The sequence below is a fragment of the Cottoperca gobio genome, chromosome 6 (genome assembly GCF_900634415.1).
Source record: "Cottoperca gobio chromosome 6, fCotGob3.1, whole genome shotgun sequence".
NCBI lineage: Eukaryota > Metazoa > Chordata > Actinopteri > Perciformes > Bovichtidae > Cottoperca > Cottoperca gobio.
This window is the reverse complement of record NC_041360.1, coordinates 19,560,271-19,579,648: the sequence shown is the minus strand read 5'-3', so window position 1 is coordinate 19,579,648 and position 19,378 is coordinate 19,560,271. Positions and strand designations below refer to the sequence as shown.

General features: G+C 38.7%; 2 protein-coding genes across 3 annotated transcripts; both read left to right on the top strand.

Moving 5' to 3' along the window:
- The first annotated feature begins 1,051 nt into the window (after window positions 1-1,051).
- On the top strand, window positions 1,052-8,443 carry prkar2b (protein kinase cAMP-dependent type II regulatory subunit beta). Its single transcript, XM_029433944.1, has 11 exons — window positions 1,052-1,538; window positions 2,645-2,680; window positions 3,613-3,665; window positions 3,829-3,912; window positions 4,150-4,256; window positions 4,446-4,599; window positions 6,209-6,310; window positions 6,401-6,475; window positions 6,586-6,654; window positions 6,743-6,878; window positions 7,007-8,443. The coding sequence occupies exons 1-11, from the start codon at window positions 1,274-1,276 to the stop codon at window positions 7,138-7,140; spliced, it is 1,215 nt and encodes a 404-aa protein (XP_029289804.1). The 5' UTR covers window positions 1,052-1,273; the 3' UTR covers window positions 7,141-8,443.
- Window positions 8,444-8,853: 410 nt separating this feature from the next.
- Window positions 8,854-16,855, top strand: hbp1 (HMG-box transcription factor 1). 2 transcript variants are annotated; one of them, XM_029433942.1, is made up of 11 exons: window positions 8,854-8,942; window positions 10,205-10,371; window positions 10,720-10,891; window positions 11,062-11,182; window positions 11,325-11,439; window positions 11,937-12,052; window positions 13,288-13,444; window positions 13,589-13,733; window positions 14,089-14,376; window positions 15,683-15,824; window positions 15,925-16,855. In XM_029433942.1, the coding sequence occupies exons 2-11, from the start codon at window positions 10,299-10,301 to the stop codon at window positions 15,940-15,942; spliced, it is 1,347 nt and encodes a 448-aa protein (XP_029289802.1). In that variant the 5' UTR covers window positions 8,854-8,942; window positions 10,205-10,298; the 3' UTR covers window positions 15,943-16,855. The 2 variants fall into 2 exon arrangements, with proteins under 2 accessions (XP_029289802.1, XP_029289803.1); XM_029433943.1 differs by having other exon boundaries at window positions 8,865-8,942; window positions 10,208-10,371.
- The last annotated feature ends 2,523 nt before the right edge of the window (window positions 16,856-19,378 follow it).

Below are 19,378 nucleotides of genomic sequence, written 5' to 3'. Positions count from 1 at the left end.
GTGTTGAGTTGTGCTGGGTTGTGTTGAGTTGAATAACCTGAGAAGTTACAGTTGAATGCACAGTCGGAGAGAGTTCCCAGTTTTACAGGTTCAAGCCTGATGTTTACACAGTATGTGTTTCTTAAAAGTGCATAATTGCTGATCAGTATTTTATAAACTTAAATGAGTGAATGTATCACTTGTCAGAGTGTCAGAGTTTCCATGTAAAGGACTCACCATAGACGTCCATATGAAGCGTGTTGACGATCATGCTTTATTTCAAGGGTTGGAATCAGGCCAAGTAGGTTTTCACATACAAGGGAATTGCCTTGGTGTAAATGGATCTTTCTGGCAGCATACATTATTTTCCTGAGAGTCTTAATGTTCTGAAAGGTCCCATGACATTAAAATATGCATCAGATTTATTATTTTATCTCCCTCTGGAACAAGAAATAGGGTCTAAACTGCTGGAGCTATTAAAGGGACAGTCCCTCTATAATAAGCTTTTTGTCTTACGGCTATTAATTAATTTATATATCTAATTAATGATTGGAATTAAGCTGGAGTACCATAATAAAATCAAGACTGTTTTTCACTGTTCTTCCAGTGCATTTTAATTTGTACTTGTTTGATCTCATTGTAAATTAATTATCATATATAAAATATATATATATATGTGTTCCAAATTGTATTTCCAAACGTCCTATTTATTAATCTATCATAGCACCTTTTTATATTTAGCAAAGCTACTATTGCTTGCTGTATTTAATAGATTATTTGTTTTAGATGTCAATTTCCATTAGATTATTAATTAGTGAAACATTCAGAACTACTGTAAAAACATAAACACAGATTTCTTGGCCATGAAACAAGACATGTTAAACATAATACCGACTTCTGGTATCTCATCTCTCTCTCAGTGAAAATCGATCTCAGACTGATATACCCGAGGGTTTCTCCTTCCCGTCATTTGTATTTTGCGACTGACTGCAGTTTGTGCGCTGCTGCTGCTCATACGCAATCCCTGGATAGGTGGTTGCCATGGATTCCTGGGTCACATGCGTGGGTTTCCTGTAGCCAGAAGCAGCAGAAGAAGAAGATGCTTGGACGAAAAATCCAGAGCCATTTTCATTCAAGAAAAAGAGAGGATTCGCTGTGGATGGCTTGCTGACTGGGTGGCCAGACTACACCCGTCTTCTCATTTTGGCTTTTTTTTCATCTCGACTGTGTGCTTTTGATTATTTCGAATTCGCAGCAAACCGGTTTTTTCCACATTCATAGACTGATAATAGGAATGAGTATAGAAATTCCTGAAGGACTGACGGAGCTGTTACAGAGCTTTACCGTGGAAGTGTTGAGGAATCAGCCCAGGGATTTGCTCGAGTTTGCATTACAGTACTTCACCCAGCTGAAGGAAAGTGAGACCAAAGAGGCCTCATTTGGCAATGACCAAAATTCGGCCCCAAGATCTGGAAAAGCAGTCAATTTCATTGACGAAGCCATGCAGATCGATTCGGAAAACGGAGAGGAGGACGACGACGATGACGAGGAATTCATAGGTAGGCTAATATATTTACTGTATGTCAGTGCATGTGCTTAATGTATTCCGAACAGTGAGCATGTATCGCTGTGTGCACGGCGTGTATTCAGTGGGAGAGAATGAGAAGACACACATTGAGCGCAGTGATGCTCCAGCGCTCGCCACCTTGCATCCACCATGGCTCTGTCATTTGCCATATATGGTCACGGGGGCTGAATGATGGATAATCAACGTGTCTTGGTCTTAATCTGTGCAGACACGTTTTTGTGTTAAGGACAGCATTAAGGCACAGCAGCTGCAGGAAAAAGGGGCCTGTGTGTTTTTTTCTGGACAGACCCTGCACCTCTAGGTCATTTGAATATTTCCAGTTTCAGGTGCAGGCCTAATGGGCCTACCATGATTATGTGTGAGAAATATGACAAAGCAGATAAAGGTAGAAAACTAAACCTCTGCTATAATGCAAGAAATGCAGAATATGACTTAAAGCTGACTCTCTAGATTAATTGTGCTTCCTAAACTGTGGACACATTTCACACAATGACCAGTGCAGTATTGCCATAAGGTGCAGCATGTAGCATAGCAACCCACAGCTCTGACACAGCATCCCAATGAGTGTTGGGGTCTGCAAGACTGGATGGTAACATAAGGACCAGTACACTATGTTCAGTCATTAAACTAACTAATGTAACATTGTTATGATCACACCTCCAGTGCCTTGTCTTAATGATATTCCAGTGAGCGTCTTTGGACAACAATGACTGGCAGGCTATTAATGGATGAGACCTCCTATCTAATGTATATTTCATACTGAGACTATTGTGTTCTTGGCACAATAGTGCCAAGATCTTGGCACCTTATGCTGTGTTTTAAATTTGAATTTTTTTCTCATTCAAATTTGATTCAGACGCACTTCAAAGCAGCTGCCCATATTCAGGTTTTACCCAAATGAATATGGCTCCTTAATGAGCACAGGGCTGGGTGTACTCCACTACACATGCACTACTGATGCAGAAACACAGTGCTCTAACAGTGCCCTCTCCAGAAATGATTCACTTACTGTGAGATAGATTTAATTCATCACGAAATCTAACATGGTAATATATGTTTTCTTTTATGCTTTTGCAGCCCCGGTAATAAACAGATTCATCAGAAGAGTATCAGGTGAGTTGTCAAGAGGAAAACTCTGGACAGTGTTAGTGCTGGAAACATATTGCACTTCTTTGACACATGAAGACTAAGGCTTCGTCAGATTTGCTCCAGTACAAGGGATATTGAAGTATTTTTCCATCTGTCTTTTCTCACTGTCTTTTGCTTAATATAATAGTGTTGATTTATTAGAGTTTGTGAAACCACTTTGTCTCAAGCTGGGTTAATAATATCAGTGAGTGACGTGGGTGAGGAGATGAGGACAAGTACTTCTACTAATAATAATCTCCTGCTTGTGATAATATTAACAATTTGGCTTCAACTTCATTACTGTATCTGTATAATACTATATATCTGCACGTTTGAATGGAAAGTATAAGCGAGTAAAAGTATTCACTAACACATATTTCTTACCTTTTATGACTTCGCATGGGAACTTTACATCCTCTACATAGAACAAAGAAGGTGTACTTGTATATAAAATAAAAACACCTTTGATAAAATACTGATACAGGGGGTATAGATATTTTATCAAATAGGTTTCAGGGGTTTACTATTTTTGATCAGTTTTCAATTTGTGTCCTGTAAGAAGGATTGAGAAGTTTTCTATGAGTGCAGTATCTTGCCGTTAAAACACAGGAAAGAAATGCAGTATGAGTGCCACTGCCACATTCCCCCAAAAGCCCCACTCTTAAGACGAGAAAAGTGTTTACTGAAAGATTTGAAATGCCGCTGAATCAACTCTGGGAAATGGCTTTTGTTGTTAGACTGCTGATAAAAGTTGTGCTGCTGGGTCACTTGAAAAAGAAGCTTTATTTTGTAAGTGTTTAAGTTTATGTGTTGTTTCTAAAGGTTCTGTCTTTGTTGCAGAAATTAGAACTTGTAGATGAATTCTGGTGTCTCGTAGTGAGTGTCCTGATCATTATGTGTCGCTCCATGTCATGCAGTGTGTGCTGAAGCGTTCAATCCTGATGAAGATGACGAGGATAAAGAGCCACGGGTAAACTTTGCTTCTTACCACAAACATCCTGTCTTGGTTGATTTTTCCAAACAATATGAATTGTTGCTCTGTATCTGATTCAAACAGTTAACATTACACAGTTTCTACTTGAATGTTTAGCCATCATTGGGTCATATCTCGAGGCCTGTGCTTCAATTTGCAGGTCACCCACCCAAAAACCGATGAGCAGAGACAGAGACTACAGGAAGCATGTTGGGACATTCTTCTATTCAAGAATTTGGATCCTGTGAGTGGATTATTCCATAAGCACTCTGTGCTCCTCTGGTTTGTGCTCCGCATGCTCGTAAATTACACAAAGGAGAACATGACTCGTGGCCAGCAGCTTTTTGCCACAGCTCAGCTATGCAAGATTTGTAAAAATGATTTTTTCTTAAGTAGCTGAAACAGCTTGTTGAGTGGATTTTGCATGATTGTTTCAACACATGAAATTCATATATTTGACTGATATTTCACACCGTCGCAGGAAGAGATGTCTCAGGTGCTGGATGCCATGTTCGAGAAGTTCTGCATCGAAGGGGAGCACGTCATTGATCAAGATGATGATGGGGACAACTTTTATGTTCTTGAAAGGTGATCTTTCATGTAGCTTTCACAACATATCAGATCATTGATTGTTATATATAACTTTAAAAAAGTGTATTTGTGATATAATCTGTAAAATCATTGTTTCCAGCTGATTTAAGATCTCAGGAAACACCAATATGGCTCCCCTGTGTTTATATTTCCCCCTGATCTGTTTTCCTTTCTATCTTCATTCAGTGGGACATTTAACATTTTCGTGAAGGTTGACGGCACAGACAAGCTGGTAGGCTGCTATGACAACCGGGGCAGCTTTGGAGAACTGGCGTTGATGTACAACAACCCCAGGGCAGCCACAATAATCGCCACCTCCCCTGGAGCCCTTTGGTGCCTAGTGAGTAAACCATTAAATCCTCATGCAAGGGCACAGTTGGCTTTGTGCAAAGGTTTTGATAACATGCTGTGCTGTCAGTTGGTATGATTTACAGTTAATATCCAGGTTGTCTGTGGCGGTGTTGGCACGATTAGGTAAGATCATGTTGTCTGACTGAGATAACATACTGTATAAAACCCAATGAATGCAACAGAACGTGAGAGTGCACTAACATGCCCCTGGATATGAACTTACATGTTCATTAATGCATAAATTAAAGCTAATGAATGTGGAAACTGAATATGGAAATATATGTATATTTATGAATGTAATACAGGCCTATTAAAAAAAAATGTGTGGCCCATACAGGGAGCTCAGCGATCAGATCAGCTCAAGAAGGCTAAACGTGTGCACCTCAGATGAACTTAGGTAGTTGAGTACTCAACATGTTATAAATGATCAACATGTGAAAAATGGGGGCCGTCAACACCGTCATGGAGAACACGCAAGTCAGGGTGAAAACAATTGTGTTCCCTGCATTGTTAAAAGTTACATTTCAGCAGTTTGATTAAGCAACATCCAACTGTTTTATAAATTGTCTACAGAACAGCTGTTGTGAATATTCAGTTGCTACTCGATATGTGAAGCAGCTTGTTTACTAATGACTCAGCAAGGGTCGCGTCCTTAAACTGTGGGTAACAGCTTTGTTATGTCATCTGTGTGCGAATCGGGACAGGTTGCAGCAGTATCCCCTGTTGACCTGTGTACTTGTAGTGCGTGTTTGAGTCTGTGAACAAGCAGCCAGTTGTGTTCAACTGACAAGCCCCTGATGTCGCGGAGGGACAGAGCTGGTGGAGGGCCTCTGATCAAACAGTACTTTATAGTAGGAGCTTCAACTAGAGATTGATTTAGGTCTGGGACATCTATCAGGCGGATTACCACTGATTACCACGCCAATTAGATGATCTGACACCATTTGAAAAGGGTGTTTAAGTTGTAAACAGTTAACTTTGTGGCAGCCTGGTTAGATATTAGTTAACGTTAAGGTTATAGCTGCGTTTGTTCATTTGGTAGGGACATTTTTTTCCCCCAGCTATAGTGTACTGTAGCCAATGTTTCCTACAGTACACTATGTAACCAGCTACCACTGCCTGTTGTCATTCAACTTGTTTGAATCTAAACTATATATCATCCTGCCAAAATACCACACAACTGATATATTTCTAAAGGTGTATCGCCGAGAGCAGCAGGGCACACGAGCACATGGTTGCCACTGCTTGAGTTGTTTTATGGTTTGCAGAAGATGCTCTGCTTACTTAAAAAACTGGTTAACAGCGACCCATACTGCAATAATGTTGTTGCATATGAGTTATTGTTTGGTGAAAGGGTGCCAGAACTGTCTCGAACTGTAGGGAAAATGTAAATGAATATGACTACCCAACCATCCTGAGGGGAAACGAGCACAACAGAAAACATAATGTGTATTATGAGTAACCAAAAAGAAAAGAGAAAAGCACTCCAACATCATTTTTGATATATATATAATATATATGTATACATATAACAACACAGGGAGACAGGATTATACATATATCTGAATGTTTTCCTTTTCTTTAAATCTGTGTTTCAGGATCGTCTGACATTCAGGAGGATTATAGTGAAGAACAACGCCAAGAAAAGGAGGCTGTATGAGGCATTCATTGAAACGCTTCCACTGCTTACGTCATTAGAGGTTAAGATTAGCTTTGTCCTCCAGTCTGAAGAAAGTGCAGCATGCGTTTACTGTAAAACCATTGTCAACCAAATATCCTTTCATCCACAGCTCTCAGAGAGAATGAAGGTAGTGGACGTAATATCCACCAAGGTGTACAATGATTCACAGCAGATTATTGCTCAGGTGATGAACCTCTTTGTATGATCTGTTCTTCGATGGATCATTTAATTTTCTGCTGCCATGTTGCATTTATAAACACTGAGTCACTTATTTTGTGGTGCTTTGTATTCCAGGGTGATTTAGCAGATTGCTTCTACATTGTTGAGTCTGGCCAAGTTAGAATCACCATGAAAAGAAGCAGGGTAGGTTTGCACTTCATTTCATTAAGAGTACATTAAAAAATGAGCTTGACGGCCGGTGTGTTATAGTGTGTATTTTCTTTCTTGACAGACGAAAAAAGATCAGGAGGATGAGGAGGTGGATATCGCCACATGCTCGAGGGGCCAGTATTTCGGGGAGTTGGCGCTTGTCACAAACAAGCCCAGAGCTGCATCAGCCTATGCTGTGGGAAGCGTCAAATGCTTGGGTATATGTTCATGTTATATGTATATCATTCATATATTACGTCGAGCGTGGAAACTTGTGTTTGACATCGCTCTCGTTACCTTTCCTTAAACTATGTCTGACTCCTTGGTTCTCTTTTGGTTTTGTCAGCCATGGACGTACAAGCCTTTGAGAGATTGCTGGGCCCGTGTATGGACATCATGAAGAGAAACATTGCTAACTATGAGGAGCAGCTGGTGACCCTGTTTGGAAGTAGCACTGAGATTGAGCAACAAAATGCATGAGGCAGCTCCAATGGACCATGAATCGGTGGATGAAAAAAAAAAGAGGCTTGTATGGATGTTTTTTCCCATAATCACTTACAACAAATTTGAATATCCACTACAACATTTGTTTGTCAGATAAATAACACAGACTGCGCAGAATCCCATATGAGACACGGTTCATTTTTAGCAGAATTTGCCAACGAGTGTTATGACAAAAGTAAAGTAAGCCAAAGCAGAGTTGCTTAAAGCTTGTTTGAATTAGATTTCTCTCGACTCTCACCGTAAAAATGTAAGCGTACATTTTACTTGTCAGTGTCAGATGCATTATCTGTTTGTATATTGAACACTTTTGTTAACGCTCACCTTTTCTTCACAGTGTTAAAGTTACACCTACAGTATAATATCGTTTGTACATTTCTAAACATTGTTTGTTGAAATCAGATGCCAAAGCTAATTTCTTACTGGATAATTGTGAGCAAATATGTCACATACATTTTTGGCAAGAGCACTAATACTCGCGGCATGAGGCGCACTGGTACAAAAAGTGCCGCAACATGAGAAAGGATTAACAATTTATAAAAGAAGTTGATTTGATAACATATCAACATATTTCACATTTTGATCACAACAGAATGTAGACTTGGCATTACTTTGACGTTCATCATACGATTGAATCCCTTGAACACATGTTCATAAACTGTATATCATTGTTGGTAAGTGTGTTTGTGGCTGTTAGCCTAATACTATGCTTTTGCAAAAAACAAACTTCAGAGAAATAGCTGATAGTTTTGTAAGAATATACAACACATTGCTGTACAATTTGAAACTGAGTATTTACTGTTATTATATAGGCCCAGATTTAATTTGCCCCTTAGCTAAAAGTTGCCCTACTAGTCATTATAGGCGGTGTCTTGAAACAATTGATTTTCCTGTGTTTTAATGTAAAATTTAAGTCATATTGTTTTTTTGTCTGTGGAACATACATTATGATTATGACATCCATTATTGCTGTCTACCTCTGCCAACAACGTATACTGTTTGGAAACACATGTTCTGATGTTCCCTCTAAACAGGAATCTAAAGTGGGTCTTCTCTATCTCTTCTTATCTCTCTTTTTAAGATTAATAATTGAAGTCTTCTGTATTTTGTCTGTGGTTTACTGCAGCTTAAACTGTTTTAAAGCTGGTTTAACATTTAAACATTCTGAATTTATTTCCCCCCTTTGTGCAGGTAGTGCTGGTAATTTTTGAAGGCAAACCCATAATACTGGCTGAAAGTACTGTATGTATAACTTTTCATGTCAATAAAGAACATTTTTATATTTGTGTTTCACATTATTTCAATTATTTGTTACAATTATGGAATAGCCATACCGTGCAGTCACTCATTGTCAAATGTTTTAATAATGTATTCCTTATTCATACATGCATTTGTTCATTCAATATATGTTGTGGTAAAACAGTTAAAGCAATGACTTAACTACAAAGGAAAGGACAATAAATATAGAAAGCAATGTGATAGAAAGTTGGCTACTTCTTGCTGTAGTTGCAACATTGTAAATGAAAAATATGTCCATGTATTGTTCCTGTTATTGCCAATCAGCTGTTACTGGGTAGTAACAGGCATGTACTTTCATCCAATCATACGATGGTCAACAAACTAGGCCCCGCCTTCAATCATTTTCTCAACATTATCGACCAATAGAATACCCGGATTCTTGTTACTGATGTTCTTATTCACCAATAGGAGGCTTTCTCTGTCAACATTCATTCCCACCCTTCGAGTGAATGCCAGAGAGTTTCTTGATGGCGACTGGTTTGGTAAGTGGGAAGTTGACTACTTTTTTGAAAGAAATAAAAGGTTCAAACTCATTTTTAACTTGAGCGTCGTGTGATCCGTGCCTTTGCTATTCTAACGTGGTGTTTTAGCGGGGTTGTCACGCGTTTATATGATCTCCAATTACAGGTTGTGCTCGACAATGTTTTTTTTTTTTTGCGATGGCGCTTGTTGTTTTGGTGATAACAAGCCCATCCGACAGCAGTTCTCTGTATTACAACAACTCCTTCATTTGGTAAAATCTGCTTTGTTTCGTGTTAAATATGTAATTATAAAAGCCTCTCCTTTTTTTTCGTGTCATTCATTTCGTACGGGGCAGAGAGGTTGCGTCATGCCTCAACTTGTTGACATTCTTTTGTTTACAGTGTTAGACCCGACAGCCTCTGGGTTATAGCTAGGACACTGCTGCTGCTTTTGGGGAGTAGGAAAACAGCAGGCCCGAGCTCCTATCTGTCTTTTTGGACATGATAATTCATTTGAAACGTGTTATTAACAGGATGTTATTCGTATCCGCGTCTCCGAAGTCAAAGCCACTGTTTATCGGAGCGTGCAGTGGCGTCGATCGTCATAACGCAAACAACCGTTAGTTCTTTCTTGTAAAATGATTAATTTGACATCTATTTAAAAAATTTTTTTTTTTAACGATGTTTTTTTTTATTTTGCATGTCGTGTAAGACCATATAGCCATATCTTACACTGTCATCTTTTTCTACTTCGAGTTTTTGAGCATCTGTACGCCACTTTTCAAAAGGAATGTCTGCTATTTTTCACTTTTGCTACGCAGTTATGAATGAATGAGCTCTGGTACGCATGCGCCACATCCTTTTAAGTTTATAAACAAGGCCTCCACGCAGCGGGTCACATGACTAGTCCCAGAGGTATACTGTGTCGATTCAGAGACAAAGGATTCCCTAAAGGCTACCTACCTTCTTCATTGTAATCACGCAATGCATGACATGTCTTGCTATGACAACATACTATCTAGTGTGCCATTTATATGCGCGGTCAGAAACATTTTACGGAGTATATGTAGGCTACTATGATAGTGTTTTTTTTACTCCATTTATCTTCTCATTATGTCTTAACTAAACCACATTACTATCAAAAATCCGCCTAACAAAGAATCAAGTTTCATTAATTAAGAGCGATTCTTGTTAACGTATATTTGAAGCAGCATTGTGAATAGAACTGTGCAGTAGTTTCACTTTGTTTGTAAAAGCTTATCTTTTGTTTTGCATAAAACCAGCAGATGTGGCAGAATATGATGATGGAAGCTGAGTAAACTGAGCTGCAGCCTTTAAAAAGAAAAAGGAAAAAGAAGAGGAAACAGCATTGTGAGAATGGACGAGTCTTTCGATCCACTCAAGTGCAACGAGGACCTGCCTTCCTCACCTGCGTGCCACATGGAATATGGTAAAGTCCTAAACCAGCAAGAAGTCACATTCTACACTTATTTTGACTAATCTTTTGAGAAAAAAAGTCACAATTCTCTATTTCCGACTTCATAAATGTTAATATTTTCTGGTTTCTTTACTCCTCCATGAAAGTAAACAGAATATCTTTGAGTTGTGGACAAAGCAAAACATTGAGGACGTCATCTTGGGCTTTGGGAAACACTGACATTTTTCACAATTTTCTGACATTTTATAGACCGTGACTAATCGATTTTTCGGGGAAATTATTAACGGATTAATCAACAATGAAAATAATTGTTAGTTGCAGCCCTATTAATTACACATATTACCTTTGACTTCTCCCCAGATGACATGCCAGAGCTGCAGGAGGTGGAGGAGGACCAGAGGTCTCCAGGGTTATTTCAGGTTGGAGCAGGAGTGTCTCACCAGCAGCTCAGCTGCACCAACTGGCTCGCTGAGCTGGCTAACATAGCCACCAGTCCTCAGAGCTCCCTGCTGAAAAGCTCCCCACTTAAGAGGTTTGCACCAAGACGAACTAGCATGAAAATCAGCAAAGTCTGATGAGTGCATACAGTGATATAAACATAGACAAGTTAACAACCCCTGTTAGAACATACTTAACAGTAACTCTGGCTAACTAATCTTGTGTTATTAAATATATTTAATGACATTTTCTTTTCTTTTTCAGATCATCTCCAGTCCACATCTTTGGCAGCAGCAATAGTTTACATTCCTACGCCCGTCCCCCATTAGCCAGTAGCGCACCCAACCCGTCCAGAGGCCACCTCAGGGAGCGTAGGCGTGTCAGGGTAATCTTTCACTTTGAACCTCAACCTATGTGAACCTTAGAAACATCCTGCCTGCAAAGCCAGTGACTATTACCTAGGAGACTTTGTATGACATGTAAAGATCAGTTTTACAGATGTTTTTATTGGATTTGATTTACAACAGGCCAGCAGTGAATCGGAATCTGGAGTTTTCTCAATGTCCTCATCTTTTTCTGATGATGAAGACATGGCCTGGTCTCACTCCTGGCCCTCCACAGCCTGGCATTGCTTCCTTAAAGGTGCATACATACACACTCATGTACATACTGTATGCGTCCACCAGTGCACATGCAGACTTACACGTCACTTAAGTGAAACCTGAGCTTTTCTAAGAACTTCTTGAGAATTCATAGCTTCAAGCCACAATCTAGTGAACAACAATAGAGCCATCTATTTATGTTTTCTTAAGTCTCTTAATGTTTACTGTTGTAATGTGTCAACACAAATGTAAAACACACCTTTTATTTCAAACTATTTAATTTTTTTTATCTTTCAGTGAAACTTTTCCAAAATGTTTACAGACCTGTAATTAATATGGTGAAAACAGATGATTGGCTTCTTAACTGCTCTGCTTATGATAACCAGATCCTCCCTTTACAGTCAGCTACAAACAATTTTAAAGAAATTCTGACCTCAGCTGTCCAGACAGCAGTATTGCATCCATTTTCCAGCATTCTCTTCTCTGTCAACACACATCTGCTTAGTCATCATGTCACATTGTTGTGTTGATATTCAGGAACTCGCCTGCGCTTCCATCGAGGTCCTAATGTTGAGTGGCAGGAAGCTGATGAACTAAGGGATTCTGATGATGACTCTGACGATGAAACCTTGAGGCCACCCTCCACTTTTAAGGTATGCAACACATAGTGAGTCTAGTGAGTATTTAATATATTCAGATCATTAAGAAACAGAGAGTTGTTAAGTATTAAATTATGTTTTTTTTTGTTCGGACTTAACTTCATGTAGTTTTGTCTGTAAAGCCCACATTTGGTGTCCTCTGGCACATTCTATTTCTTTATAAACACTACTCTCAATGAATGCATATTTGAATACATTTGCCTACCCAATTGTAAACATGTAGTGAATTATTGTAAAGATAATTAGATTTCTTTCACAAGAGTTCCTAAATTCTCTCTGGAGTCCCACAAGGGTCAATCCTTGGCCCACTACTTTTTAACCTATATATGATCCCACTAAGTAATATCACAAGGACTCATAACGTATCCTATCATTCATACGCAGATGACACACAGCTCTATATCTCTCTCTCCCAATGAACTAAGCCCAATTGACAGTCTGATGAAATGCAGTATTATTAAATGGTAAAAAACTTCTTCTTGTTGGCCCTAAAAAACAGCGACAGGAAATTAATTCGTACCTTTTTTATGACATAACCTTAAAGCCGGTGAGCAGGTCATCCTGGACAACGACCTTAACTTATAACGTCAAATATTACCAGATCATTATTCCACCTGATAACTATTTCAAGAGTAAAAAGATTCATATCCCAAACTGATTTCTAAGAAAGTGGTGCATGCGTGTGTAGACTTTATGTATAAATATGTTGTTTTCTCTTTATTGTTATACCTCTGTGTTTATATGCTTGATGTATTTGAACTGTAAAGCATATTGAGTTTCTTTGTAATGAAATGGGCTCTATAAATAAAGCTGCCTTGACTGCTTTCTTGTGCGTTTTAACCCACAAAGTCTGTAAATAGCTATTCATATTTAAAACCATGCCCATTCCTAACGAATCAGAACTTTTGTAATTGTTTTGCATCCCTGAGTATTTCTGCTTGGCTGACTACAGTAGATGAGTGCATGATTCAATGTGATGTCAGTAGCCATCACTGACTTGTGATAGCCACAAGGTGGCAGCCAGGCTAACAGTGAGTAACTGAGCGTATGAATGAGATCATTCTTGATGATTCGCAGTAGTGGTCTCATTTATTATTAATTAATAGAATCCAAGTTCAGGCAACTAGACACCAAGTTGTTTTTTACGCCTGTTCCTCTTTAGTGGTGAGTTAAAGTTCCTCATCTTGCTGTGAAAGACTTCTCTTATTGGTCTTTTGCTTAATTTACAGAGATACGGTTCGCAGGGGATGAAACTGATGAGCCACGAAGAGACGGTATCTTTTGGCCAGGCAGTTCTTAAACTGACCTTTGACCCTGGCTCCCCTGACGAAGGCCTTCTGACAGCCGAATGCCGATTGGATCACCCATTTTATGTCAAAAATAAAGGTTAAACAAGACTTCTTTATTTCTGTTCAAAATAAGTACAAATATCGACTGCAAGTTGTGTTCTCTCTTTTTTGATTTCATTGCAATATCTGAAATGTTTAAATAAAGAGCTTTATCTGAAAGTAATCTGTAATTTATTTTCAGGGTGGTCTTCCTTTTATCCGAGCCTTACCGTGGTGCACCATGGGATCCCTTGCTATGAGATGCAGTTGGGCAATGTGTGCCTGCCACCAAACCACCCAGAAGCCATTAACTGCGACGACTCTGTTGTCTTTGACACTTTCAGAAGGTACACACTTATAACTAATGTGATATTGCCTTATGTAATATAGACACGTACTGAAGTGGCTATTATTGATATGTTTACATGACAGTGTGAAATAATAAAAAAATATGTTTTGTATCCTAAAAACAAAATAATGGGTTATAAGTATGTTACTGCTTTTATTCATTATATAGGTTATCTACATTATCTATCATTTATATGTTATTATTATACATATTAACATTTTTTTAATGAGAAATGAAAATGAAAAATTGTTTGTGCAGCAGAATTTTAAAGTGACATGTACACACACTCAAATTCAAATTAGATTAGAGAAACACAATATTCACGTCCGTCTCTCTTGTCTCTTCTCCTGCAGTTATGACTTCACCCCACTAGACTCCTCAGCAGTGTATGTTCTCAGCAGCATGGCTCGTCAGCGCAAGACCTCCCTGTCTAGCAGCGGTGCCTTTAGTCCAGACTGTGATAAACTTGAGCGCTCCGGCTCCCCGCAATCCTCGACTGGCAAATCAAACAGGAGCAACACCTCAGGGACAGTCAGCGTTGTCACGCCTACAAAATGCAAGCGTCCAATGAATGCCTTCATGCTCTTCGCCAAGAAGTACAGGGTGGAGTACACACATATGTATCCTGGGAAGGACAACAGGTATGCAAAGTTCAATGAGATCCAGTGTAGAATTATCTTCATTTAGGTGAGAGAATCTCTATATCACCGTGTCACATCTTAGGGTACGCTCACATTAGCCTTCCCTTCAATGACATTTCCCCAAAAGAGAATGATGTCATGGGTCTAATGTAATAAGTGAGTATTGAGCAGAGCGATCACCAACAGTAAACACACTATGAGAGCAGTTTTACCATTTGTAGTCTGGTTGTGTAATGTGTCACAGTCCTATGTCGTGATGACATGTTTAACACCCACCATTAAAGAGCCCATGAGCGACGCATTTATCTCCAAAGAGCCTCGGACCAATTTATTTAGCCAATCATCTCCCACAGTGTGGTTTCCACTGCGTGTGAGATATTAGAAGTCCCTCGCTACGTCTAGACAATTTAATTTGCACAGTGTTATTTTTCTTTTAAATGAAATCATTCTAGCGTAGCATTATCATCAAGCTTCACCTATTAATGTAATTATAATTTCTTGGACCATTAAACTTGTATATTGATTTTTATGAATCAATTAATTTAAAGCCTCAAGTCCCAGTTTCAGCCCCTGAAGTTGGCGACCCTGTGTCATACTATACTGTGACATTTTAATTTATTTATGGAATACTATACTGTGACATTTTTATTTATTTATGGAATACTATACTGTGACATTTTTATTTATTTATGGAATACTATACTGTGACATTTTTATTTATTTATGGAATACTATACTGTGACATTTTTATTTATTTATGGAATACTATACTGTGACATTTTTATTTATTTATGGAATACTATACTATGGCATTTTTATTTATTTATGGCATACTTTTTTAGTCTTTTATGCCATTTTTATGTCCAACTATACTGTGACCTTTATTTTTAGGGTATTTTTATGACTTTTTAAATGCATACTTTACTATGATGTGTTCGTTTTAGATTTTCTTTTTATATATATATACTATGAGATTTTAATTTTAACATTTTTAATTACTTTTATGGCATACTGCACTCAAACTTTTTTTATTACATTTTTATGAATGTTTTATGGCATATTACCTTTTTTTTATCACATTTTTATGGCATACAAATGACTTTTATATGCAATTATATAAAATAACTTTTTCTGGGTATTGATTCCTGCATATACCCTGATTTTAAACACACGCAGTATTCATTTTTCCAAGAAGAAATGAAAGAGGAAAACAAATGAAAGAACAACAACGTTAGACATATCCTATTAAAACAATCGTCTGAAAAAGGCCGGTCCTTGATCTTCTGTCTCTCACTTTACGCTCCAGAGCCATTAGTGTCATCCTGGGTGACAAGTGGAAGAAGATGAAGAATGAGGAGAGGAGGCTGTACACCATGGAGGCCAAAGCTCTGGCTGACGAGCAAAAAAGACTCAATCCAGACTGCTGGAAACGTAAAAGAACCAACTCGGTAAGAACAGGAGTCACTCCACTATAACATCAAGTATCTTTTTTATAACGGTCTACAGTAGCGTGGACACATGACTAACAGCTCATGTTGTTTTCAACAGGGTTCCCAGCAGACCTAGATAATCCCCCAGAATCCCCAGCTGCTGGCGTTGTGACACACAGAGGCGCTGGACAGAGTCTGATGGACCGCTTGATGCCTCTTTGCTCTCCTGTATTCTTGAGACTCAACTGTGATGCTGAATTCACTTGCTTTTTGTAACCTTGAAACATTATTAGAGACAAACCAGAATTATGAACTATAAACAAAACATGTAATCTAGTCACTAACAGTGCATATATTTTCTTATACCTTTTAATGTCAAAGACATCTTATTCCCCTGATAAGAATGAACCTTCTCATTTATTTCAGGTTATTTCATATTCAAGGTTGAACCGTGAGGGCATGTGGTGCTATGCTTCAGTGTAGAAGGAGCAGTAAACAACAAGTGTCTATTTATAACTGTAAAAAGGGTCATTTTAGCTAACTTTTTCACAACTTTTTCAAATTGATTATATTTGTAAAATTCAATATATTGCATCCTTTTAATACATTTTGTAATACAGTAAACTGTATATTCTACAGCTGAGCTATTGCCAACAGTTTGTGATGCTGCCCCCGCCATGTCTTTAGATTTTTCGCCCAACCACCCGGCCATGTGACGAGAAGGCTTCCAGCGTGTGGTGGTGGGTTTACACTCAGTCACAAAGCACTTCAGGCCTTCGCTGTGAGTGTTTCTTTTGCACTTTATATAAATATGTAATCTAATCATATACAGCCATTGTATACTGGTGGAAACCATTTGTATAATACAGCTAGCATCTTGACAGTTAGCCGTTTGACACAATCATGGCCCAGTGCCGTGTTCTGCTTTCAGGTTGCTCTGGAATTTTAAGTGCTTTGTTCATAATGTACAGGTTTCACAGCCCCAACAACCTCTTGCACAAAATATCCTTGTATCATATTATAAATATTTTTTTTAAACTTGCATCTTATACAAGCGTTTGGTTCTTTTTCATTAACTGTAATCACGACCTGTCGGGAAGCTTGGCTCTGTGTTTTTGAATACATGTTAAAATGTTTTTGCCTGTCTGTTTGAATAATTAGCTAAATTATTATTCCTCTCATGAACAAGCGCGTTAAATGACGCACTGAATCTCGAGTTTTAAGCACGCTGACCTAAACATCCGACCAGTAAAGCCCGACGTTTCCAGGTTACGACACATTTAAGTGTGTTTTGATTCTTCCGTTTCTCTCGGCCACATCAAAGCCACCGTGCACATGTGCTAACAAAGCCTCCCAAGACTATTCACTCTTGGGCTGAATGAGGACAACCGTAAAGGTTTCAATTGAACCTTGTACTCACTGGAACACTGGTCCATTCCCCTGGAGATGAAAAGGGATCTGAAAGAACACATTATCATAAGCTTTCCACTAGTGGAGACTGTTTCCAAGGAAGACTTTGACACAACATCCAGTGATGTAGTTGGACGCACACGATTTGCTTGATGTACCTTGCGGCTTGACGCTTGCACAGGTATAATGAAATGATAAAAGAAAAATTGGGACAATACTGCATTAGTCAACTTTAAGTCATCATTTACATTGTTCGAGAGCCAGAGGGCGCCATTGCCACATTGTTCAGTGGAAGACGTGCCGCTTTCCTCCACGATATAAGCATCTCTCTCAATAAACACAATACATGAGGTCAACATAGAGAGGACATTGATTATACTGCATCTGTGGTTAATGTAACTACAACAATTAGATGATCAGCTTTTACCTTACTACATGTTCAAAACTGAACATCCCTCAAATGATTTATGGACATTGGGAAGTTATTATGTTTCATCTTATGAACATTTAGACGGCCCTGCTTGTCTGCAAGAACATTGTAATTTTGAAAGGATGAGATTCATAGCACTGTGTGTCCTCATGAAATAACAATGATCAACACCCCGCGAGCCTCTCAAGCAAAGGAATCTAATTATAGCATTTCCATAACAGGCCACTCCAAAATGATCCGAGTTGAATACTTAATGGAGTATTTGAGGAAATGGAAAGTTGTGTCGGATATGCTTCTGGCTCAACACCATTGTAAGTGCAAACGGAGAACCGAAGAATAAAGTAGTTATTGCGGTCAGAAATTAAAAGCATTTTTCAAATCTTGTCACAGTTTTGAAAATTAAAAAAATGTGTCACTGTCATGAGGTAGATTACACAATATGAAGCGTCGCTGTGTGGACGCATCACTACAAAACATAAAAAGATATCTACACCATAACATGCAGTTCATCTTAATTTAGATTAAAAAAAAAAGAATCACATGTTGAGGATTTCACTCATCTCATTTATTTAAGGTCACCGGGGGGCGGGGCAATCCACAGAGAAAGGTGTAGTTTTGCACAAATGGCTTGCATTTATGCATAAGGTCTTTTGACGATTAAAGAGGAGCTGAATGCTAAAGTGAGCAGTTAGAATGGAGAGAAACAGACAGGGATCATCACTGCTGGTTTCCTCTTAAATCAAAAGCTGCACCTTAATCAAGGCTTCCTAATTACAGGCAATTAGCTTTAATGATTCACGGACGGATCCAGACTCTGTGTCTTTTTTACGACAAGGTGTACGACAGTCCTCTCCAAATGGTATTTTGTTACGGATACGTGATGTTCTTTTGATGATTGTTACTTTTGTATGCCCGATTATAAAAAAAGAATGAAAGAGGAGTTGGCTTCGTACAGTTCCTGTTTTCATTTGTATCTTGGTACATTGTTGACGATTTGAAGAGACGTAGCTATAAATCCTTTGAGATTCTCTTTGCATGTTCACGCTCATTTGTCACTCAAATCACTGTGCAAGATACTGACATTAGGAAGACTCCAGGTAAAAGAAAAAGGAGGAAGATAAGTGGATTTATTCTCTCTCTTTCTCAACCCTCTCTGGTGCCATGACATTTGAAGAGAGCTGAAGATTTCTGCAGTTTCACTGGATTGCTCATAATGACGTAGGGAAGTATGTAAAAGGAGTGAAGGGACAAAAGAGATATTTTTAGACAAACCTATGCCACTTATGTTCTGATACCACATCATTTCTCTTTTGGTCATTTAATTATTGTATGGCTGTTTCCTTGAGCTCTGTTGAAACATACACTGTTGTGTATGCACAGTAGTCTGTCGGTGCTTTTAAATTCACCTCGAACACAGTGAGAATCCTGCAGCTGAACACACTGACGCTTTGGCTCAACACTTGACCTGAACAAAACACATGTCAATATTTCACTTTAAGAGGCCGGCAAAGACCAGTGCATGTTATCTTTTCACTTTCACTCGGTCACCCAGTCATTTGAAACTCGCTGCAGGAGCACAAGGTGCAGTGGTGCTGCCCATTACAGCTGCGAGGGGGCAACACTGAGCAACTGAGCTCACTGAATTTAACCTTCATCCAGCAGTGGACTGTTGATACGGAGTGCTCTCCAAAGTGGCACGATGTCGGTGGAAATCTGTCAGATGTTGAAGTGC